Source organism: Amia ocellicauda, chromosome 3 (assembly GCF_036373705.1).
Source record: "Amia ocellicauda isolate fAmiCal2 chromosome 3, fAmiCal2.hap1, whole genome shotgun sequence".
Taxonomy (NCBI): domain Eukaryota; kingdom Metazoa; phylum Chordata; class Actinopteri; order Amiiformes; family Amiidae; genus Amia; species Amia ocellicauda.
This window is the reverse complement of record NC_089852.1, coordinates 31,151,529-31,174,494: the sequence shown is the minus strand read 5'-3', so window position 1 is coordinate 31,174,494 and position 22,966 is coordinate 31,151,529. Positions and strand designations below refer to the sequence as shown.

Genomic DNA, 22,966 nt, shown 5'->3' with positions numbered 1-22,966 from the left:
TCTCAGGCTTCGCCTCCCTTCACACCGGGAGCAGGAAGGCAGATTGCTCCCCATGAACACTCACTACAAACACTGCAGAAGGGTAGCCGTGCCCAGACTGGGAAATCACAGGCCTACAAACACAAGATAATAAAGCCCTTCCCGTCTCTGTCTGCAATAAACGTGGACACTGCACAGGCGGTATGACTTTGAAATTAAATCACAGCAGCAAAGTATAGGGGCTGAAGAAACATGAACACAACAACAGTGCCAGATTCAGAATAAAATTAACTATAATGGACTGGGGACAGGATCCATGTGTCACACAGCAGCTAGAAAGAGCAACGTGTCTCACAGGACAAGAAAATAAGTAAATAATACTAATACAAATCACAAAGACGGTTTTTATTATAAGTATTAGTCTTTGTGGAATACAGTCTTTAAGACATGAATAGCATCCATCTGTAATTTAAAAAACAACACAAAAAAACTACCAAATATCATTAAAATATATATATATAATACTGCCACTATCCTCCACCCCCTAGGAGGTGCCGTCTCTTCTCTGCAGCACTCTCCGTCGCAGGGAGTGGAGCTGGCCGTGTCGCAGCGCCCCCTGCAGGGCCTGGAAGAAGCAGAAGTAGTGGTGCATGTTGTGCAACATCAGCAGCACACCGGAAAGCAGCTCGTGGGTGAGGAGCAGGTGGTGCAGGTAGGCGCGCGTGTGGTTGCGGCAGCAGTAGCAGGAGCAGCCTGGCACCACAGGGGAGAAGTCCTCCCTGTACCTGAGGGACACACAGGGACATGTAGATGCATCGTCACCAACACAGCGATCTATATATCTGTTTATATCTAGTACTGTCCAAGAAGGAAAGGAGGGACTGTGTCACTGTCTGCAGGAGAGCAAGCGGTGTTCTGCCTCCAGCGAGTGACACCAGCCTGGTACTGGAGAGACCCCAACCTAGCATGGTGTTATACAGTGAGGGAAAAAAGTATTTGATCCCCTGCTGATTTTGTACGTTTGCCCACTGACAAAGAAATGATCAGTCTATAATTTTAATGGTAGGTGTATTTTAACAGTGAGAGACAGAATAACAACAAAAAAATCCAGAAAAACCCTTTTCAAAAAAGTTATAAATTGATTTGCATGTTAATGAGGGAAATAAGTATTTGACCCCTTCGACTTAGTACTTGGTGGCAAAACCCTTGTTGGCAATCACAGAGGTCAGACGTTTCTTGTAGTTGGCCACCAGGTTTGCACACATCTCAGGAGGGATTTTGTCCCACTCCTCTTTGCAGATCCTCTCCAAGTCATTAAGGTTTCGAGGCCGACCTTTGGCAACTCGAACCTTCAGCTCCCTCCACAGATTTTCTATGGGATTAAGGTCTGGAGACTGGCTAGGCCACTCCAGGACCTTAATGTGCCTCTTCTTGAGCCACTCCTTTGTTGCCTTGGCTGTGTGTTTTGGGTCATTGTCATGCTGGAATACCCATCCACCACCCATTTTCAATGCCCTGGCTGAGGGAAGGAGGTTCTCACCCAAGATTTGACGGTACATGGCCCCGTCCATCGTCCCTTTGATGTGGTGCAGTTGTCCTGTCCCCTTAGCAGAAAAACACACCCAAAGCATAATGTTTCCACCTCCATGTTTGACGGTGGGGATGGTGTTCTTGGGGTCATTCCTCCTCCTCCAAACACGGCGAGTTGAGTTGATGCCAAAGAGCTCGATTTTGGTCTCATCTGACCACAACACTTTCACCCAGTTCTCCTCTGAATCATTCAGATGTTCATTGGCAAACTTCAGACGGGCCTGTACATGTGCTTTCTTGAGCAGGGGGACCTTGCGGGCGCTGCAGGATTTCAGTCCTTCACGGCGTAGTGTGTTACCAATTGTTTTCTTGGTGACTATGGTCCCAGCTGCCTTGAGATCATTAACACGATCCTCCTGTGTAGTTCTGGGCTGATTCCTCACCGTTCTCATGATCATTGAAACTCCACGAGGTGAGATCTTGCATGGAGCCCCAGACCGAGGGAGACTGACAGTTATTTTGTGTTTCTTCCATTTGCGAATAATCGCACCAATTGTTGTCACCTTCTCACCAAGCTGCTTGGCGATGGTCTTGTAGCCCATTCCAGCCTTGTGTAGGTCTACAATCTTGTCCCTGACATCCTTGGACAGCTCTTTGGTCTTGGCCATGGTGGAGAGTTTGGAATCTGATTGATTGATTGCTTCTGTGGACAGGTGTCTTTTATACAGGTAACGAGCTGAGATTAGGAGCACTCTCTTAAAGGGAGTGCTCCTAATCTCAGCTCGTTACCTGTATAAAAGACACCTGGGAGCCAGAAATCTTGCTGATTGATAGGGGATCAAATACTTATTTCCCTCATTAACATGCAAATAAATGTATAACTTTTTTGAAATGCGTTTTTCTGGATTTTTTTGTTGTTATTCTGTATCTCACTGTTAAAATACACCTACCATTAAAATGATAGACTGATCATTTCTTTGTCAGTGGGCAAACATAGAAAATCAGCAGGGGATCAAATACTTTTTTCCCTCACTGTAGTTCACTTAAAATCATCAGTTTCATGAACTGTGAGTGTCTGCCAGAGCTCAGGATACGGAAGTCGAAAGCCTTGAGGTTCCCATGTGGGTAAACAGTCTGCTGTTGGCAATTTCCTGAGCAGTGGGATGTTTGTGCACGGTGAAGAAAAAAAAAAAAAGGACTTGAAAGTTTTGGCATTTGGCAGTGCATTTTGTAGTGCGCCATGTCCAATCAGACAAAACAAGTTGTGGCACTGTGACAAGGTATTCAAACCCGAAATTAGGAAGCAGAAGCGGCTTGATTCTTCTTGACAAGGCAAATGCAGAATATGCAGTCAGACGCCCTGTATCCCAGCGATCAGATAAGGCTCACTCACCTGCCCAGCCAAGAAGAGTCACAAGCCCGCTGTGCACAAGAACTAGGGCATCCATGCACTACTGATAACCCAGGAGAGTGATGTCACTAACGGACTCACCGACACAATGACACCTTCTGACACAAGGCAACACGCCGCTCCTCCCCCCTGGCACCTACCTTGCATCTTTCAGATCCATCTCGAACTGTGTCATCGGCCCCTCCGCCCAGGTATCGTCAGCCTTGTCACCCTCCTTCTCTCCAGTCTTCTGCACTCCCGCCTCCTCTGTGGCACCATTTCTCTCCAGCACTGCGGACAATATAAAAACATAAGACAATCAGCCACTTCCTGGTCTCTGCAGAGATGAATCTATTGTGGCCATGCTGAGCATTGACCCATTATAATCTTGGAACCCAAGAACTCTGATCCCAGCAGCCAGGGCGAGGCTTTCAAGAGCCAGTTTTCACTTCATATAAAAACACCGTGGAAGGACAGATCCGCCGTCCATGTGCACACTGAGAAGAGCACAGGCACAGATTTTAAGGGAAAGATTCAGAGATCCGTAACAACATATTTTGGGTTATTTGAACAAACAAACAAAAAAGGTGAAACGGGTGCAAATTAAACTTAAAACATACATTATCAAACCTATATATCCATGGAGGCAAAGCAGAAGCAGTACAGAACTACCTTCCTGCAGTGGAAGACATGAAACTCATCAAACATAACCAGATGCGCAAGAAAATGTACATAGCCAATGCACGGCTGACTGACTCCAAGATGGCTTAGTCTCTCTTGTAATGATTTTGCTGCCCTTGACTCACAAACACAGCTTGGCCTACATCTCTCACACAACCCTAAACTCTCTCGGTGCTCTCCCCAGCCAGTCCGCAGTGCCACTGTGCTTTAGCCATTTAGTGCAGCACATTTAGTTTGGTAATGGATCCCCAGAGCAGATGAGCAGGGGGAACAAATATTTCCAGGAAACTCTAGAAACAGCAGGAAAGTGTTACAAAGGGGACACTGACAAGGACACAGAATAGGAAAATGTGGGGCCACTGGTGCCACTTAGACCCCGTTGACACAGAATGGCGAAGGTGGCTATAGTCTCTCCTCGAGATTTCCCTCAGGGAGTGTGTGTGTGCGTGCGTGCGTGCATGTAATTGGCTCTGCAGGGACTCCAGTTCTGTCTAGTCTGCCACCGCGAGGAGCAGCTCCACAAACTCCTCACTCCGGCGTCTTTCACTTAATTGTGTGCAGGCCTGGGGAATAACCAGGGCCGAACATCCTGCAAGTTAAAGGAACTGTGGGCAGAAATTAGAGCACCGGCATGGACAGCTGATCTACCCAAGACTAGGCTGGCCTGAGTAGGGGAGCGGCAGTCTCAGCGCAAACTATCTCCTGTTCCTGTGAGACTGCTGGCAGTCGGGTAACCGTTGGCAACTGCCTGTTACACGTAGAGCATGTGGGGGGACTTGCTTGGCGCTTGTGACGCTGCTGGCAGTGATTGACACTGACAAGCCACACGGCAGTGCGATGCACCCCCGGGACCAGCTGACTACGAGCTGCACACACAGCAGTAATCTCACTACAGCCAGCATGGGCAGAAACCCCCCGCCGTCAGGAAGTGCCGTGTGACCAAAATGATCGACATACACTGATACACAAACTCAAGGCCCTGCAAGACTGAAGTGGCTGTAAGACTCAAGAACAACTAAGCCCGGCAATGAATGTGACCTGCAGGAGAACGGCTATGAAACAGGGGTCTCAATGTCACACAATCTCACTGCAGTTATGCTCATCCTCACTTTGGTGCACAAACAGACCAACCAATGGATTAACCCAGCACAGCAGCCATGGAAAGAGTCCCACCTGGGGTGAACTCGATACCTTCTGTCTCCGGGTCGGGCTGGTAGGTGTAGCTGAAGCAGAGGGCACAGCCGCGCTCGGTCACCTGGTACGGGAAGAAGCTCTCAAACAGGTCCACTCCGGCCTGCACACACTCCAGCACCTCGTCAGGGCGGCCCACCCCCTGGAGCAACCTACAACACACACAAGACACACAATAACAGGTCAAATACAGAAAAACACATAATTGTGTGTCAGTAGTTTTAAGCTTGCACAATATACAATATAATAATTTCTAAAGTGTTGGGATTCTTGTTAACCTTGTTTGTTACCTCGAATACATTAATAAATACTAATAAAACTACTACTACAAATAATAATGTAAGTACAGGCCTCCAGCGCATTTACACACATGGCTGATTGTGGGAAAATTAGTACAAATCCAGCCGGCCAAGTAAAAGCAATAAGACTGCAGTAGCCTGGGGGGTTTTCTGTTAGTGTCTGTATGCTGGGGTACACAGGCAGGACGTACACTGAAAAATTACAACCAGACAGCTCGGAGTCCAGTTCAGATTCTCCCATGCCATCCCGCTCGACAGTATACAGAGGAAGAAGATTGGAATATGGTGCATTCTCCAGAGAGAACAGTTCAGATGTATGGGAACACACTGTGGGCCGTGCGTCTCTCCCCGCCTTTCCTCCCACCCCCAGGGTGCAGCCCTTGCTTCAGTGCACAAAGCAATAAGTGAAAAACATGTTCAAGGAAATGAGGTGTTGGGTTATTCTGGAGACCCTGAAATTTGCATAAGATGATGTTTCCATGTAAAATATTTGCAATCTATCTCACTACAACTGGAAGGCCCGTCTGTGCCGGCAAGTTTTAACACAGTTATACCCGTCAAGCCGTACGGCCAAAATGGGAGAGGCAAAGCAATTTCTGGGGCCAATGAAGTATCAGAAAGTCTCACAGTTCATTTTTGGTGGTTTGTTTTTAACTTCTGACTTTCAAAAGAACTGTAAAAATATACAGCTCTGGAAACAATTAAGAGACCACTGGAAAAATATCATTTTCTCTGGATTTATTATTTATAGGTATGTGTTTGGGTAAAATGAACATTTTTTTTTTTTATTCTATAAACTATTGACAACATTTCTCCCAAATTCCAAATAACAATATGAATGGAATGGAATGGCTGCCATACATGTAGAGATGCTGATTTAAGAAAAAATTGCAGCACTCCCCTGGTGCTTAGATTCATTCCATCCCAACTCCAGCAGCTAATCTGTTACCTGTGCTAGTGCTCACAGGGTGTCACTGCAAGAACAGCTGTCCGAGTCATGAAAAATGAACGGTTGGATCTGAACCTGTCTAATAGGTTTGCATTACATTCACTCACTCAGCCCTTCCAACCCATCTCAGTGAAGGCACTCTCTAAAGCCACTGTTCTCGCAGGGGGAATTCACTGTCAGTAATTGAAGGGAAAGTCCTGTCGGCGCACTTTCAGACTGACGATGTCATCCCTGCAGGGCTGGTGCAGAATCCGATCTCGGCAGCCCCCTGGCTGACACTCTTCGCACATTTGAAACGAATGGCCGTTCATAAATCGCACGGTAACCAAGCTATTCAGGCCGACGTTTTTCACACACAAATAGTCTGAATGAGAGAACCTTGTATGAATACCATACACTTAACCACAGATAAGAAGCAGGCCACTATAAACCTTTTAATATATTAGTATAAATTAGCACAAATAATTCATAAATGTATTTCTGGGCAACATAAAAGTAACAGTCAACATTCAAGAAGTGCTTGCAGCTCTTCCTGCTCTCTTCGCCACACACAGCGGCAGGTGTTGGGGGAGTTATAACAACTTCTCCATCACTTTTGGAAAGTTTCTGATTTGGGTCTGATAATGAGCCTCCACTGGCTGTGTTAGACCCAGAAGGATAGTGATTGACACCCACTGCCAAGGCCATTAAAACCCTTCGCACCCAGACACTGATAACGAGCACACCGCACTCAACCCCCGTCTCCTCACTTCACCGCCTGCACTCCGGCCCCGACACTTAATCTCCCAGGCAGCTGGCAGTAACAGGCGCTGTGCTAATGGACTCAGAGCTGCTGCCCCTCACATCTGCAGACAGCGGTGCGGAGATTACAGACGCAACCTCCCCAGACTGAAAAGCCACTGAGAGCGATGCAGACAAAGTTTGTTCGGAACTCCAGCTGGGATAATGCCACAAATTTAGCAGATTATATATATATATATATATATATATATATGTCACTATAAAAGCTTTTAATTGAGGTTTATAATTATTATTAATAATTCGGAGCATGGTACACTTTGTGCAGTCTGTCTAAGGGCTCTGAAGGCAGTGTGTTCCATTAGACCAGGGAGGAAATGAGGAAGGATGAGATCACAATTAAAGAAAACGCACAGTTCATCACTCACCAGCAAAAACAACAAAACCTGGATTGTGTCTTCTTCACACAAACAAAAAATGTACTGTGCAAAAACAGGGAATCTTGGGCTGACTTAATAACATATTGAAACCGAATACATGACTGAACAGACACAAAGCACATAGTGTTGTGTTACACAGGGCAGTTTGTGGTGGGGGGTTGGGGCCATACCTGGGCTTGTCCTCGGGCAACTCAGCAGTGACGGCAGAGAGCAGGTTGAGTCGGACCTCCGGGCTCATGGCGTCCACCTGGAACCCGTCTAGGACGAACCCAGACACGGGCCGCTTGGCAGTCTCCCGGGCCGAGCGCAACCTCTCCTCCAGAATGTCTCCGCCCTCCACAACTCCGAACACCTCTGCGTGGCTCAGCTCCTACAGCAGCAGGGAGAGGCCGGGACGTCAAAACTCAGGCTCTAGGTCGATCGTACTGCATCCCCCACCTGGACTCTGACCTGCACGTCTGCACCCCCCCCACAAGGCCATGGTGCTGCACTTCTGCCCAGCCTGCAGGGTCATTCATTCACAAGGACAAACATTTCTAAATTGCCCGGGGCCCCAAACACCAGACCTGCCAATACATTCCTTCTCACAACTGCAGCAAGAACAGCTCACTAACTGCCTGAATAAACTATAATTAATGTGAGTAATTAGGTTTGTTAATTGATTAAACTTAATTATAATTAAGGGGGAGGCAGCACAACAAAAGACCGCGGCACAGAGAGGAAATCTTCAGGAGAACACTGATGCGCCCCATGGCAGTGTAGCTGTGCCCGTGCTCTGCCACGCTGCCCTCCGTACCTGGGTCTGGTGGTGCAGCTGGAGACACTGGTCCAGGAAGGCCAGGCTGCGGTCCACAGCCTTCTTCACCCTCTTCCTTGAGGTGTCGGCCTGAAGCGTCTCCCCGTCTGCCATGCTCTGGTACCAGTCCGGCTGCACCGCGGCTTGCAGCGCTATGAAGCGCGAGGGCGTCAGCTCCATACGGCCGCCACTGCCCCACACCGACACCGTCTGCACAGAAACACACATGCACAATGTCACAGATGGCGGTAGTAAGAGCAAAACAGCACAGGTGATGTAGTGAGGTGCTCTCAACTAACAGAGAGGGGAGACTCCACCCAGAGAGGTAAACCACCAGACTGGGCCTGCCTGGTCACCTGTAATCTCCTTAGGGCTGCAACAACAGGCTCACACTGGTCGGCCATGGTGTCAGCACACCACAGGCCGTAGACACACGACTAAGACGTGTAAACTATGTAAACTATACAAGAACTGACTGACCTCAGATCATTTGTTAAGGCTGAGCTAGTGTCAACGCTGACTTGGGTTTTTTGTCAGGGCTGGGTATTGAAAAATCTGGCCTACAGATCAATGCCCAACCCTTTGTGAACCAGGCAACAAACAGGTCCTCTTTGACAAAGTGTGGCATCATACTAAAGTACAGAGGTCAGAGGCCTGATCATCTTTAAGGAGGAGGCTCTGTGTACTGAGCAAAGCCAGGAATACAGAGACAGGAGTGAAACATGAAGTATGGATTGATTTTATGTACCTGTCAGCCATCAAATAGAAATATAAAATTGCAGTTACTATAATAAATACACTTTGTTACATCAAATTGACACAGCCTGAGTAAATATGACAAAACTAAAAAACACAGTACGCAATTTGTATTAAAAAAAACAAAAAAAACATTCTTCTTCATCGATTATTGGATTGTTAAAGAGTGGAAAAACAACTACAACAAAAACAAAAATATCACCCTTCATCTTTTCAATCTTTTGCTTTAATTTCCTGCCCGCAGCACTAAAACGAATGTCTGTGTCTTTGTGGTTTATGATTCTGTTTGAAGGGGCTCATCAGCAGAGCAAGTCTGGGCTGTTGCAGAGACATGACGAAGTGCAGAGGGGCCTACCAGCACATCTAAGGCCAAATGTCTGGCAGGCTAATTATAACTCCCTGACACTGGTGCCGCCAAGAGAGCTGGCTACTGCGCGCTGAAACTGTCTCACATCACAGAGTCTGAGAGCCAACAAGGCCGGGAGCCATGAATCTTCCACACAACGACTCTGTTTCCATTCTCCTAAGGCCCTTCCTTGGGAATCACCATGACATTTTCTTATTACTTAAATTTTCTCACTTCTATAGAAGCACTCAAGAGATCAGACTCTTTCATACTTGGTATCTGCTAATGAGGAATCCACCTAGAGAGAAGATCCAGAAACAGACCGGGCACAAAATTTCACAGTGTTGTGTCACACAAAAGGAAAATACAAAACAAAAAATGAATGTCAAGGTTCTAGTGAATTATGCCAGTAAGTCACCATGCATAGTAGTAATAATAAGTATTTTTATACTCTGAAACTTCAAATTCTTTTCTCTCCCAAAAAAACGGAAAGAGGAACTTGAACAAAAGTATGAGAGATATTTAATTATATTAGCATAAAGAACTCCAAGGCATAGGCATACACAGAGACTCAAGAGTGCGTTACAGTCATCAGTCCAGAAAGGACAGACAGACGTCCACAGCTTTTTGCATTTATTCGGACAACACTTTTATAAAAAACAAAACAGGTAATTCTGAAACAAAACCTAGTAGTTTGGTTACACTCTCATCTTCTGATTTTTGCCCATGTTCTTCCCATCTTGTTGTCAGATTTACTTGTATTTGTAGAACACACCAGCTGTAAGAGATATGGCGGTGGAGAGGACAGGTGTGCTGGGCTCACCTTGTTAGTTGTGTACCCTGCGGGGGACGGAGCGGCTGGGTCGTGCAGAGAGCAGTACAGCACAGTGTCATGCAGGCCTGTCAGACAGAGACAGTGAGACACTCAGGTCAGGGACAGAGGGGCATCCATCATGATTGTTTAATGGCAAACGATATCAGGTGAAATGCAAATGCTCTTTTAGCTTCACAGGTTTAATAGGAGGAAGCAGAGTTTAAAGGCATTCACAGCAGTGCTGAAAACAGGAGACAGTGGCAGGGGTCTGGAACAAACTGCTCAGCTGTGGCAATCAAGCAGAGAAGACTACTCAGGATAACTGGAAACAAATAGAGTGGATGCGACTCCTGGATCACCAAGTTATTGCAGCTGCCAAAAAAGCACCATGGGCAGAAAGGCCTCATCGCATGTGTAACCTCACTTATGTAGCACAGTGATATCCATACTTGACCACAGTAAGAAAGAACTGTGGGTGGCCATGGAGCTTAAAACTGGAAATGAACATGTCCACTTTGATGCAGTTTTTTGCTGTCTACCAGAAGCCATTTGAAAGCAGGCACCCATGTCAAAGACTGTGTGGGATGGGGGAGGGGGGGTTCAAAGGGAAGATTTTACCTGTAAACTTCCTAGCTCCTTCTTTAAACTCCTCCAGCACTTCCTGGTGTTCTGCCCTTTGAAGAGAGCAAACAATCACATCACCAATGGAACAGTGAGATTCCACCCACGGAGGAAGAGGCTGCGTCACCGTCTCCCATTGGCCCCTGCCCTCCTGTGCCATGGCGAATAATGTACAGCTGCCTAGGCTCATGAATTAGAGACATAATACAGCACTGGAAACAATGTACAACCCCAATTCCAAAAAAGTGGGGACAGTATGGAAAATGCAAAAAAACTAACAAAAATAATCATTTGAAAATACAATTTACCCTGTACTATATTGAAAACACATTATTAACACATTATGTGATGTTTTTCTTTGTGAATTTAATTTATTTTTGAAAATATACACTCATTTCAAATCTGAGGACTGCAACACACTCCAAAAAAGTTGTGACAGTCGACTGTTTACCACTGTGTAACATCACCTTTTCTTTTAATGACACTTATTAAGCATTTGGGCACTGAAGACTGGTTAAGTTTAGCAAGCGGAATTTTCCCCAATTCATCCATTATGCATTTTTTCAGCTGCACAACTGTACGGGGCCTTCGTTGTCTTATTTTGCGCTTCATAATGTGCCACACATTCTCAATTGGAGACAGGTCAGCACTGCAGGCAGGCCATGCTAGCACCCACACTCTCTGCTTACGCAACCATGCGCTTGTAATCCGGGCAAAATATGGTTTGGCGTTGTCCTGCTGGAAAATGTATGGACGTCCCTGGAAAAGACGACGTCTGGATGACAGCATATGTTGCTCCAAAATGGGTACACATCTTTCTGCATTAATGGTACCCTCACAGATGTGCAAGTTACCCATGTCATGGGCACTGACACACCACCATACCATGACAGACGCTGGCTTTTGGACCTGACGCTGATAACAGCTGGATGCACCTTTTCCTCTTCGGCCCGGAGAACACGACGGCTGTTTTGTCCATAAACTATTTTAAATGTTGACTCGTCGGACCACAAAACACGATTCCACTGTGCTACTGTCCATCTCAGATGAGACCAAGTCCAGAGAAGTCGGCAGCGCTTCTGCACAGTGTTGATGTCTGGCTTCTGCTTTGCATAGTAAAGCCTGAACTTTCATCTGTGGATTCTGTGGCGAATGGTGTTGACTGACAAAGGTTTACCAAAGTATTCCCGAGCCCATGTCAGGATATCCATTACAGACTCATGACGGTTTTTAAGACAGTGACGTCTGAGGGATCGGAGATCACACACATTCAGAAGTGGTTTTCGGCCTTGCCCTTTACGCACCGAGATTTGACCGGATTCCTTGAATCTTTTAATTATATTGTTCACTGTAGAAGGTGAAATGCTCAAAATCCTACCAATTTGTCTTTGAGGAATGTTGTTCTCAAAGTATTGGATTATTCGCTGATGCATCTGTTGGCAGATTGGCGAACCTCGACCCATCCTTGCTCTTGAAGGACTAGGTCTTTTTTGGAGGGTCCTTATATACCATGATTACACGATTGCCTCACCTGTTTCACATCACCTTCTTATTTCAACTTGTCACATCGCTATTAGTCCTAAATTGCCCCTGTCCCAACTTTTTTGGAATGTGTTGCATGCATCAATTTCAAAATAAGCGTTTACCTTAAAAAAACTATGCAGTTGATTAGGTAAAACATCAAATACCTTGTCTAAATACGTTTTTTGTTTAAATACAAGTCAAAGTACATTTACAAATCACTCCTCTTTGTTTTCATTAGCACTTTCCATATTGTCCCAACTTTTTGTGGAATTGGGGTTGTATTAGACATTTTAAGTAATGCAATTGACCAATTATGCAGTTCCCTAACAGTGTGTATTAAGCAGTCCACTGCGAGTATGACAGTGTGTGAATTTACAAATTGTGTGTGTGCACGTGTGTGAGAGAGAGGGAGTGTGTAGCAGGCGGTTCTCTCACAGAGTGGGCAGTGTGAGCTGGGTAACGGTGGGCATGCTGTCCACAGTGCTCAGCGTCTCGTGGGTGAGGTGGGGTACTGAGCCGCAGCGCGTGTACAGCAGGCAGCCGGGGATCTGCAGGCTGCGATCGGCCTGCCTGCCCAGGCCACTCAGGACCCCCAGTCTGCAACCCTGCACCACACGGGACAGCTCTAGCTTCATCCTGGACAGAGAGCAGCGGGGTAGTCCTGCAGGGGACAGAGACACACCGTCACGACCACCTCACACAGGGCTGGATATGGAAAACATTACCAATCTGCATCCATGTTTCTTATGCATGGTTGGTTTCTGAATTAATTACATTGACTTTCACTGCCTAATCTGCTTTTCTGCTCTTGTCTTAATGAAATGCTGATGGCGGTCGCCTCTGCAGATAGATATGAGAAGCATTTCTTGTCTCGATTCAGCGCTTTAATAATAGATCGCTCTAGTACAGTGTCCCGAACGAATCGCAATATATTAGAGTCATCTAAAAGTGTAATTTCATATTAATTACTGAATGGCTAAGGGACCTGTTTCGATTTCTACTGACTTGAAGTTAGAGAGTCCTAAATCAGAAATTTCTGGCTTAACGGTTATAGTAGATAAATACATGTGCATCACTTTTTGAATAACTTCTTGCGTATCTATTATATATTATACCACCTCAAAATATAATGTCCCTTACATTATTACATTAGATAGTGTGTGTATGTGAGAGAGAGCAGTGGGGGTTCAGAGGCAGGAAGACCACTCCAAGAAATATCTGTGAAAAAACATGCTTTCCTACTCGAACACAGCGACTCTTAGCCCTACAAACAAATCCCTGTTTTTTTTAGCACGTTTCGTTTGGGTATCGATTTTAGAGGAATAATAAATCACCGGATGTACAAACTATGTTTTGTCTTGGTATTAATGACACAACTTGGACCACGCTTTATTCCATAAATACAAATGTATAACATGTGCAGTTCCAGCTTGCTTACCTATTCTCACGGGAGAACTACACCGTCGCACTGTTATGAGCGCACGACCAATCACAGCCCTCCGTGTACGTCATCATCAGTGGCGGCGGTGTGCACCACTGAGCGTGTTGAAGTGCAGCGTTGTGGCCGTGCCTCGCTGTTCGTGCTGAAGTGATGTTCAAACCGCACAGCGACCAGCAGCAAAATAATTTAAAAACACAACGCAAATTACAAAAGTAATCATCCAAATTTAAAAGATATAATCGAAATGTAAGCAATAAAAAGCAATGTGTCGCTTCAACTAAATCTCGATTTCATATTCCAACACGATGCATCACAACAATATTTGAGAATAATTGAAATTATGATCATTCACATTATACTTTTTTGAATACATATTTATCCTGTTTTAAGTGATACGTTGTTTGGAAAGTATCACTATATAATTGCAACGCACATGTTCCAGTGTATGTGTTGATATCTGATGATCGAGGTGTTTCAGCACAACAGCAAAGTCATCTTACACTGGTTACTGTAGTTACCTGCCGCCACTTCCGTGTTGCAGGGTTTCTTGGGAGTTGTAGTTCACTGGTACTTTCACCAACAGTTGACTTAACTCAGATGCGGGGACCTTTTAACTTCAATACCCATCACCACAAACGACTGAATAGCAACGAAGGTAGCTCCTTGGACATTAAACACCACAACACATCCAAGTACATTTACTTTATAGTTATAGTTATACAAAAAATAATAATTTACACATGTCATGCTCATAACGTCAACACATTATATTCTTACAACGTTAGTTGTTTGCATGTACCATAGTGCAGTACATATACCTTGCAAACTGTTAAGTGTTTTGATCCTTAGTGCTGCTAAGTAGCTACAAACCGATCGATACAAAAATCAATATCTGTAAGATGCACTTGGAAGACAGAGCTAAAACGATGACATTTTCGGGACATCAGCCGGACCTTTTTCGCTGGAAGAGATTTTCCAAGACCCGAGCAGCAGCCCCGAAGGTAACCTATAGTGCGCCACTGTACTAAACTGTAACTCACTCCTGTTCTCTAACTCAGCACTGCAAGTTTACCATTGAAACACAGGGCTGCGGTTTAAGTAATACTTCTTGTATTATTAATTAATAATAATAATGAGCTTTGAAAGGTAAGATCATCTGTTAACTATTAATTTGTCATTATAATAACATATGCACACCATTAAAACAACTTTCCTGCTACCACCTACTACTGCTAATAATAATATTATATGAAAATAGAAAAGATGTTAGCAAGTAGCCTACAGTGTCTTTGAACTTGAGTTTTAGCTATGCTGAGTCTAGCACAAAAATACACTTTAAATACACAGCAAGCATTCATTTCCCCCAATGATAGCACTAACCGATGTGATGATAAATAATAAACAAATAAAACAGGGTAGCTGCAGAATGAGCCCTCTATTATACAGTAATCTGTTACACCCTGCTTTCTTATCAAAGGTACATGTCAGACATTTCCAACAAAAGAATAACTCGCAGTACAATTTCAAACACGGAGGAGTAATCTTTGATAAAAATATAAATTTCTCCTACTCTGGGACATAGAGGTGGCTGTGCTGGCCTTTTTGTTTGGGAACTATAAGAAGCCATTGACATTTCCTGAGAGAAGATAATGGTTCACATGGGCCTGGAGATATTTAGATAATTGTATTTATCTATACATATATAATATATATCTCATAGTAAGCCCGATATAGTTGACACCTGGGGTTATTTCCATTTCAGCCGAAGCTGTTGCAGGCACCTAACATTCTTCGAGAATGTAATGAAACATCTAACAGCGTGATTAGAGTGTATTTTGCCTGAATTTATATCTTCTTCTTTTTTTTTAAAAAAAAAACCTCCTATAAGGTGCAGATGAACAATGACGATATTGATCACTGGATGAAGGTAAGGATAAGAGGTCCGATGGTAATCCTAGTTGACCTAAATGCCATGTTGTTGTTTGTTAACACTGAATAATATTTTTCAATTGATAAAACGATCATCACTTTCCTGCAGAGGGTCGAAGCTGCCTCTGAGTTTGCGGTGTCTGAAGTGTTTTCACTCAAGAAACCGTCTGCCAGGTCAAAGGTCAAAGGTCCTGCTATGGCGCTGGAGAGCGTTGACCAGTTATACGACCACGATGAAGCCTATAGCGAAGGTACGGTCGAAGTGTTTGTCCCTCACTCACACACACACGTTCAACAAGAACAGTCAGTTGTCCCCTCAGGAAATGGGGGGCAGATACACTGTCCTTTACTCTTTACTTTTACTCTCTGTGACCAGCTGAAAAGCAGTGTTCAGTCAGTTTTCTCTGCCTGGTCCTCAATGAGTGATCTGGCTGTGGGGTGTGATGTGACTTGCAGCCCAGGCGTTGCTGAGCGACTGGATGAGCACCAAGCTGAGACTGGAGCTGGAGGCTGGGGAGGATGACAGCCCCCTGGGGGACTGTGACGCCGACAGCCCACAGACACAACCACTAACTCCCCAGGCACCGGCCTTCCTGCAGATCCATAACTTTGACGGTACAATACTATAATAAATACATACCATACTATAGTAAGTACTATACTCCGACAGTACTTGTAATATTAGTCCTTTTATCCCCGTTACATAGCACTTCACAGAGTTTTATTATGCTTCTTGCGTTCTTGATTGTTTTCCTCCTTGCTCCCTTTCCCATAACCCCTGACTGTGACCCAACATCTTGATAGCACTTAGCTTTCACGGTCCAGGATGTAGGACCTCACTTACTGTACTTGTGTAAATTGTAAATTGGAATTTGTAAAATGTATTATCTTGAATTGCTATGTTTTAGTTAAATTGAATTTGTAATGATTGATGCCTTACTGTATTTTTGCACTTATGTTGTAAGTCGCCCTGGATAAGGGCGTCTGCCAAGAAATAATAATAATAATAATAATAATAATATTGAAACTATTGGTCTAATAAAAATATTAGACAGGTTTCTGTAAAAACACCATAACTAGGCACTTCAGGTGATGCACACTGTATTGAAATTATTGGACAAAGCAGGCAGTCTCAGGAAAGAGGCTACACTCTCTCTTGGCTCCTCTACAGACCTGTACACCCACTTGGAGCAGGAGGCCGAGAGCACAGCAGTGCACAGTTTCCTGCAGGAGCTCATGGAGAAGGAAGTGGTGGACTCTGGGATAGTGGAGGACCTCAGGATGGACACAGAGAGAGACCGGAGGCGGCAGAAAGACCCAAGAGTCACCATGGAGATCAGACACCAGCAGGTTAGTGACACCCCTGTGAGAGTCGTAGCTGGGCAGGTCTACTTGTTTATTATCCCCTGCCCCCCCAGGACTACAGTCAACAGCTGTCCATACCAGAGCCTATGCAGGGATATGGGAAACCTGACTCCCTCTTCATAGCCCCCACAATGCATTTCAGATTTTCTTGACCAAATAGGTGCTGCTGAGAGCAAATATAAAAGGATTACGGCCCATGATAAACAAGCACCCCAAGAGCCAGCACCATGGTGTCGAGCAAACTGTATTCAAACAATTGTCTCTGGTGGGATCCTAAAGCTCTTAAACACTTCACACTGCTGTGCTCCCCACCAGGGTCTGCGCTGACAGTGTCGTGTGTGTGTGCGCGCGCAGGTGCGGGAGAGCCGAGCGAGGCGGGAGCAGCAGCGGGAGCAGCAGCGCCGGGAGCTGGCGGTGCGCAGGGAGGCAGAGGCTGAGGCGCGGCGGAGGGTGCAGGAGCAGGAGAGGGTCCGGCGGCTGCAGGAGCGCAAGCAGGAAGAGCTGCTGCAGAGGGAGGTGGTGCAGCTGCGCAAGGAAATGGGCGAGAAGCGGAGCATCGCACAGCTGGCCAGGCAGATGTGGGTGTTCGCAGCATTTCATCTGTCTATCACTTGCATGCTGTCATCTGTATAACGCGTGCTGACTGCAGTATTTGTCTGGTGTCACAGGGAGAGAGAGAGACTGGACAGGAAGAGATCTGCAGGAAGGACCACACAGGATCTGCCCACTCCTCTTCCCCTGTCCCCACAGGCCGCACAGATGCAGCCGGAACAGCCGGATGCCGAGAGACTGCGCAGGCGGCAGGAGGCGGAGGCCAGGGCTCACATGCTAAACCTGAGGGTGAGGATGGGCAGCAGCACACAGTGCAGCATCTGGTAGTGTAAGAATCCAGGTTCATCATTTATAGACTGGCTGTATTACACTGAGCAGGTAGTGACTATGTGAAATACATGGAGTTCTCCTGTAGACTGTAAATCGAGGTGGAGGAGATTTGGGTGTTGAGGCAGCCAGAAGGTGTCAGGTTGGATTCCATGGGCAAGGAGAAGTGTTAGTTTTTTTTTTTAAGTGTTATAGAATCTAATCAGTGCAGGATGCCCAGCTACATGCCTGTTGCTGCTACCGGGGTCTAGAGTGCTGTCACTAACAGCTTTGTGTTGTGTTCTTTTGTGTTCTGTGTTGTCCTGTGGCTTGTGTGGTTTTGCATTGTGTGTCCTGTGCATTGCCTCGCATCTCCCGGGACGTAGTGTCTACAGCATCACTTCTCCGGCTGGTACTCCGTGGTGCTGGAGGGGCGGGTGCGGCTGGGCAAGGCGGCGGCGCTGTGTGATTGGAGGAGCCAGCTGCGGGCGTGGCGGGCGTGGCGGGCACTGGTTTGGGCCAGGCGGGTGGAGAGAGAGGCACAGAGCACTGAGGAGGAGCTGCGCCGACACAACAGGCAAGGAGCTCCCCTACACCCTGCCCAATTCACCAGACACTGCTGCTAAGTTGGTACCCCCCATGGTGTCCACAGTGAGTGTCTATGGTTTATCTATTTGCTGCTGCAGGGCGTGGCGTGTGGCGGTGGAGAGCGATGGGCGACGGGTGCTGCGGCAGTGCCTGGGCGCGTGGTGCAGCTGGAGCCGGGCCCAGAGGGAGGGCCGGGAGCTCCGTGCACAGCAGGATGAGACACGACGCAAAATGGCTGCCCTGCTGGCAGCCGCATCCTCAGGGAGACTGGCTGACCATGCCACCACAGACCCCCCAGAGCAGAGCCAGAGCCCAACACAGCCCAGGGTGAGAGAGTGAGAGACAGAGACAGAGAGCACACACAGCACACTTACCTCGAACCCTCAACCTGTTTTTCAACTCTGTCACAACACTCTGGCACACACTGACACGTTCTTTGGGAATGTAATGTAAAGCAATCTATTTCTACATTCTGCAGAACAAAAATGGCTTTTATCCCCTGGCTTTCTCTGGATGAGGGAGTCTTGTCATTATATTGTATTTTATGGCCAGGTTACAGTAGGTGCTGCCCAGTTTGTGTGGCATTCCGCACTTACTACACACCCCAGAGCCCTTTGTGTGGAACTGAAGTCCTGAAGAACTGGGCTGGCCTGGTGCTCTAACCCTGTGTGGTTTCCTTCCCAGCAGGCCATGCAGCCAGCTGTAGAGTGTGCGGACTCAGATCTGGGCCGCACCCCCTCTGCCCCAGTGCCCGGCTCAGCGGGGTCTCAGTGGGTGTCGGAACCTCGGGAGGCCTGGCAGGTCACCCGGCGGCACGCAGCCCTCAGTGCAAAGGAGCTGAGCAGAGCCGGAGAGCAGCCTGACAGCAGCCAGCAGGGGAGGGGCAGCGGGAGGGGGAGGTTAGTGCTGGGCGGACGATTTGAGAACCGACACGCCTTCCAGCAGGAGTTGCTGGAGCAGCAAAGGAGGCAGCTGCGGGAGCAGGAGGAGACCATCCAGGAGCTGCAGGAGAACCAGCGTCTGATGATGCTGAGGCAGGAGGCAGAGAGGGTCGCCATGGCAACACGGAAAGCACAGCCCGCCCCCCAGAGCAGAGCCGCTGCCGCCGCCACACCCCCCCAGGGCAGCTCTGCTGTGGGGAAACAAATATCATGCTCCACCCTGCCTGCCTCCAGAGGAGTCCAGGGCCCCTCCGCCCCTCACCACCCCACAGTGAGAGGTCAGACCGTCCTCCTCAGTGTCTCCACTGCTCTGATTCCTCAGTCCTGTGTCCCTCTCAGTGCTTCAGCCCCTTCAGACTGCCTTCGTCTCTGGCGTTTTAGTGTTGGAGTTCCTGCTTCAGACATGCCATTTTCCCAGACTAGTTCTTTTATCTTCTGTAAAGACGATAAGCAAAAAATATATATTTTTTTTTATGTCTATTTGATGAGACCTGAGGATTAAGCTGATGGTCTGATAAGCAGCAGGCCAAAAAAAAAAAAAAAAATTTGATAAGAAAAAACATGACCGTACCAGTCGCCTTAGTCCCCGTGCCTTTGTTATTAAGAAACTAAATCCGAAATCCTTAAGCAGCTAACTTTTCTTCCCCAGCCATGGAAGAGCGCGCCAAGCAGCGAGCAGAACGGAGAAGAGAGATTGAGGAGATGAAGAGAAGGAAGGAAGAGGACAAACTGGTGAGTGGTGTGGGCCGGGGGTAGTGCTTTGTGTCTGGTTGCATAGAAAATAAATAAAATAAAATAAACTACTGCTTTAACACTCTGAAGTCAATATGCGAGTTCAGGGAAACATTGCCCTGTGTAATATGTAGGTTTCGTACAGTGGCTGTGGTTTCAGAGTGCTAGTGCTCAAACCCTCAGCCCTCTGTACCGCAGGCTCGGCTCTGTTGTCCTGAGGCCATGGCTGTGCTCAGGTGGCTGGCAGGTGTGAGTCTCAGCTGCCCCAACTCTGTCCTCTCGCAGGTGCAACTGCAGGCGGCAGAGGAGGAGAGGCGCAGACAGGAGGAGGCTGAGAGACAGGCTGCCGCTGAGGCCAAGCGCGAGGAGAGGAGGCTGAAAAGACAGGTGGGTGAGACCGAGAGGGGCAGCCAAAGTGGTTAACTGCGGCGCCACCTTTGGTGCAAGCTTGAGGTGAATACTGAGGTAACTAACGGTCACGTGGGGGCACAGACAAACTATTTAAAACTCACTTTCGCTGTGATGAGGAAGGCTGAAGTGGCCTAGTTGCTTCCTGTTGCGAAACTGTAATGTCTCTTGAAGCTGCTGCAAATGTGATGTACTAAAGGAAGAGAAATTGGTGCCCATGTCAGGTGGCAAGCCTGGGTGCGGCAGCAGAGCAGGCTGTGTTTGCAGTGGATTGCTACTCCGAGTTCAGGCTGTGCGCTTTGTTTTCAGAAGGAGCAGGAGAGACAGGGGAGGCTGGAGAGGGAGCGGCAGCAGCAGGTCAGGGCCTCTGAACACTACCAGCACAGCCTCCTGCTGAATAAGGGCCTGGTGCCGTGGAAGCAACTACTGGACCAAAGCAGGAAGAACACTCAGGTAATTTGGAACCAGCCCCCTCGCCCCCTCGCCCCCTCTCTCTCTCTCTCTGTACGCCATTGCCTCCCTCACTGGACGGGGGTGGTGGTCTTTGATGTAGGTGGTATCAGAGTAAAAATGAGGAACTGAAGCTAAACTTGAGTTGCACCTCTTCCTGTCTAGCTAAACCATTGCAGTCCATGTTCATGAGGCACAAACATCCAGGGGGGGAATACAATTAAATGTAGTATTTTTTATCATGTTTGTCCATGCACCGCTTTTGCAGCTTTTAATCTTCTTCTGCAATGCATCGTCTGCTCCTCATAGCTGGCTGAAGTCCATCATAGGCACTCCCTCCTGAGAAAGTGCCTCTGCTCCTGGCTGCAGACGGCAGGCGAGTCCCTGGCTGCGAAAGAGGCCTTGGCTGCAGAACTGCATCGGCGCATTTTGCTGAGGAGGAGTCTGCACAGCTGGCTGAAGGTGAGAGGAAACACACTGATGCACACACAGACTCACACAGAAAGCAATCAGAGACAATCACTCCCTCACACATCAGTTAATACTGCACATCTTGGAAAGTACAAAATTTCTTCTCTTCTGTTTTCCCCTCTGACTAGACTAAAAATCATACTTAAAAAAAAAAAGTTCTTATAATATTTATCTGTGGGGGGGGTGGGGAGAGATCCCATTAACAATATATTCTTTAAAAATAATTGATAATAAATAAATAAGAGCTTGTGGCACACTATGCTTCTCACTGCTGATGTTTCTCCTGCTTTATCTTGCTCTTCCTTGGCAGTGCAAGGATTATATAGCGGTGCTGGAGGAGAGAGCGCAGCGCTTCTACCGGGCCAGGCTGCTGAGGAGGACCTTGCTCGCCCTGCTGGACCTGTGCACTCAGGAGAGGCTAGCGCAGTGGGACAGGGAGAGGCTGGCGCAGCAGCACAGCCACAGGTCTGTACCCCTAGCCCCCCATCTGACACTGATCAGTTTTTCAGGGTGTTATAGACTTATACTGTATACATGCACACGTGTGTAATGCTACCTTGTGTCCAGAAGGAAGGCTGACATACTGGGGTGTCCTGTCCACAGGAGGGCGATGCTGAGCTGCCTGGGGGCGTGGCGGCGGCTCCCCAGGGTGCTGAGGGAGGAGAGGGACAGGGAGGCCCGGCGAGAGCAGCTGCGCCGCAGAGTGGCCGAGATCCTCCCAGACTTCAGGACCTGAGAGGGGTGGTAGAGCCCAGCCCAACATTGCAGCCACGAGTGGACACTTACATTTGGCTGGGAGGGCTGGGTGAGCAGTTACAGAGCACTGGCTGAAACTGACCAATAGGAAAAGTTCCAGACCCAGGCTTTTGTCCATTGGGAGCGTCTTGACTGCACTGAAAGAGTTTTTCAGATGTGATGGGCAGAGTCTCGTGCCAGTGGGGACTCCACAGTCAGCAAGCAAGTGTTCAAGAGTGAAGGCTGTGAGTGTTTTTAATTGTTCATACAGAGGCTTTTCCATTGCACTGAAATTGCAATGAGGACACCTGATTATGTAAGAGAATTTCAAAACTAAAGCCTCAATAAGTGTCAGCAGTCAGGACTGCAAATAAAGGGGGTTTCCACCACTTTGATTTGTTTAAATAACTATATATATTTAAATATGAATTAGCTTTAATATTTCTGGGCTGTACGTTTAGACTGTAAGGATCCTGATGTCAAATTCAAAACAAACATGACTTAATTCTTCCCCACACATCGCTACAACAGTTTAAGTTCACCTACCTGTCCTGATTAAGGGAGGGGTCAAAGGCTACTTCGTCCACTGTAACAGTGGGCATCAACGGTAGGCAGGTGCCAGCCCGTGTCTTTGCTGTAGCGGAAGAGTGTCACTGCTCGGGGGCATCTGTTTATTGGCGAAGGGCATTTCTAGGATACCAGCCCTGAAGGCTAGGACTGTGTTGGGGTCCTCTGTGCCCAAGCTCCTTGTGCCCACCTGCCCCCGGACACGTGCCTGTGCTTCATCCTGCTGCCTTCATCACACTCACACAGGATGTGGCTGCAGTGACACACATGGGCCCCACAACTCCCGCACATGCTCATGCTCAGGGGGAGGAAACAAAGCTCAGTTTTATTTAAGGAAAACAATGGGGGAGGGAATTAATTGCTCATGTATAAAGCCCTTATTTAATATAATTATGTACCAATAAAAAAAGGTCTCTGTACATCCACT

The 22,966-nt window shown here is 47.2% G+C and overlaps 2 protein-coding genes across 4 annotated transcripts; one reads left to right on the top strand and one right to left on the bottom strand.

Annotated features, from left to right (window-relative positions):
- Positions 1–365: 365 nt before the first annotated feature.
- Positions 366–14,022, bottom strand: qtrt2 (queuine tRNA-ribosyltransferase accessory subunit 2). 3 transcript variants are annotated; one of them, XM_066699072.1, is made up of 10 exons: positions 13,929–14,022; positions 13,493–13,637; positions 12,490–12,715; positions 10,528–10,583; positions 9,919–9,995; positions 7,994–8,203; positions 7,368–7,567; positions 4,754–4,923; positions 3,061–3,190; positions 366–764 (listed from the first exon to the last, which is right to left on the bottom strand). In XM_066699072.1, exons 3-10 carry the CDS (start codon positions 12,687–12,689, stop codon positions 524–526), a joined length of 1,284 nt encoding a protein of 427 aa, XP_066555169.1. In that variant the 5' UTR covers positions 12,690–12,715; positions 13,493–13,637; positions 13,929–14,022; the 3' UTR covers positions 366–523. The 3 variants fall into 3 exon arrangements, with proteins under 3 accessions (XP_066555169.1, XP_066555171.1, XP_066555170.1); XM_066699074.1 differs by having other exon boundaries at positions 4,772–4,923; XM_066699073.1 differs by lacking the exon at positions 13,929–14,022 and having other exon boundaries at positions 13,493–13,790.
- ccdc191 (coiled-coil domain containing 191) lies at positions 13,872–22,960 on the top strand. Its single transcript, XM_066699989.1, has 16 exons — positions 13,872–14,496; positions 15,384–15,422; positions 15,534–15,675; positions 15,881–16,039; positions 16,596–16,774; positions 17,144–17,367; positions 17,458–17,629; positions 18,034–18,224; positions 18,334–18,562; positions 18,920–19,454; positions 19,826–19,908; positions 20,194–20,295; positions 20,626–20,769; positions 21,076–21,228; positions 21,548–21,702; positions 21,841–22,960. Exons 1-16 carry the CDS (start codon positions 14,395–14,397, stop codon positions 21,971–21,973), a joined length of 2,742 nt encoding a protein of 913 aa, XP_066556086.1. The 5' UTR covers positions 13,872–14,394; the 3' UTR covers positions 21,974–22,960.
- Positions 22,961–22,966: the final 6 nt, after the last annotated feature.

What these genes read in the sequence shown, in the direction of transcription:
- ccdc191 (XM_066699989.1), top strand. Translation starts at nt 14,395, where the DNA reads ATGCACTTGGAAGACAGAGCTAAAACGATGACATTTTCGGGACATCAG. An exon ending in CGATGAAGCCTATAGCGAAG is followed by an intron (nt 15,676 to 15,880) that starts GTACGGTCGAAG and finishes TGTGACTTGCAG; the next exon opens with CCCAGGCGTTGCTGAGCGAC. An exon ending in CTCACATGCTAAACCTGAGG is followed by an intron (nt 17,630 to 18,033) that starts GTGAGGATGGGC and finishes CCCGGGACGTAG; the next exon opens with TGTCTACAGCATCACTTCTC.
- qtrt2 (XM_066699072.1), bottom strand. Translation starts at nt 12,689, where the DNA reads ATGAAGCTAGAGCTGTCCCGTGTGGTGCAGGGTTGCAGACTGGGGGTC. An exon ending in AGGAGCTAGGAAGTTTACAG is followed by an intron (nt 9,996 to 10,527) that starts GTAAAATCTTCC and finishes TCTGTCTGACAG; the next exon opens with GCCTGCATGACACTGTGCTG. An exon ending in ATGGATCTGAAAGATGCAAG is followed by an intron (nt 765 to 3,060) that starts GTAGGTGCCAGG and finishes TGTGTCCCTCAG; the next exon opens with GTACAGGGAGGACTTCTCCC.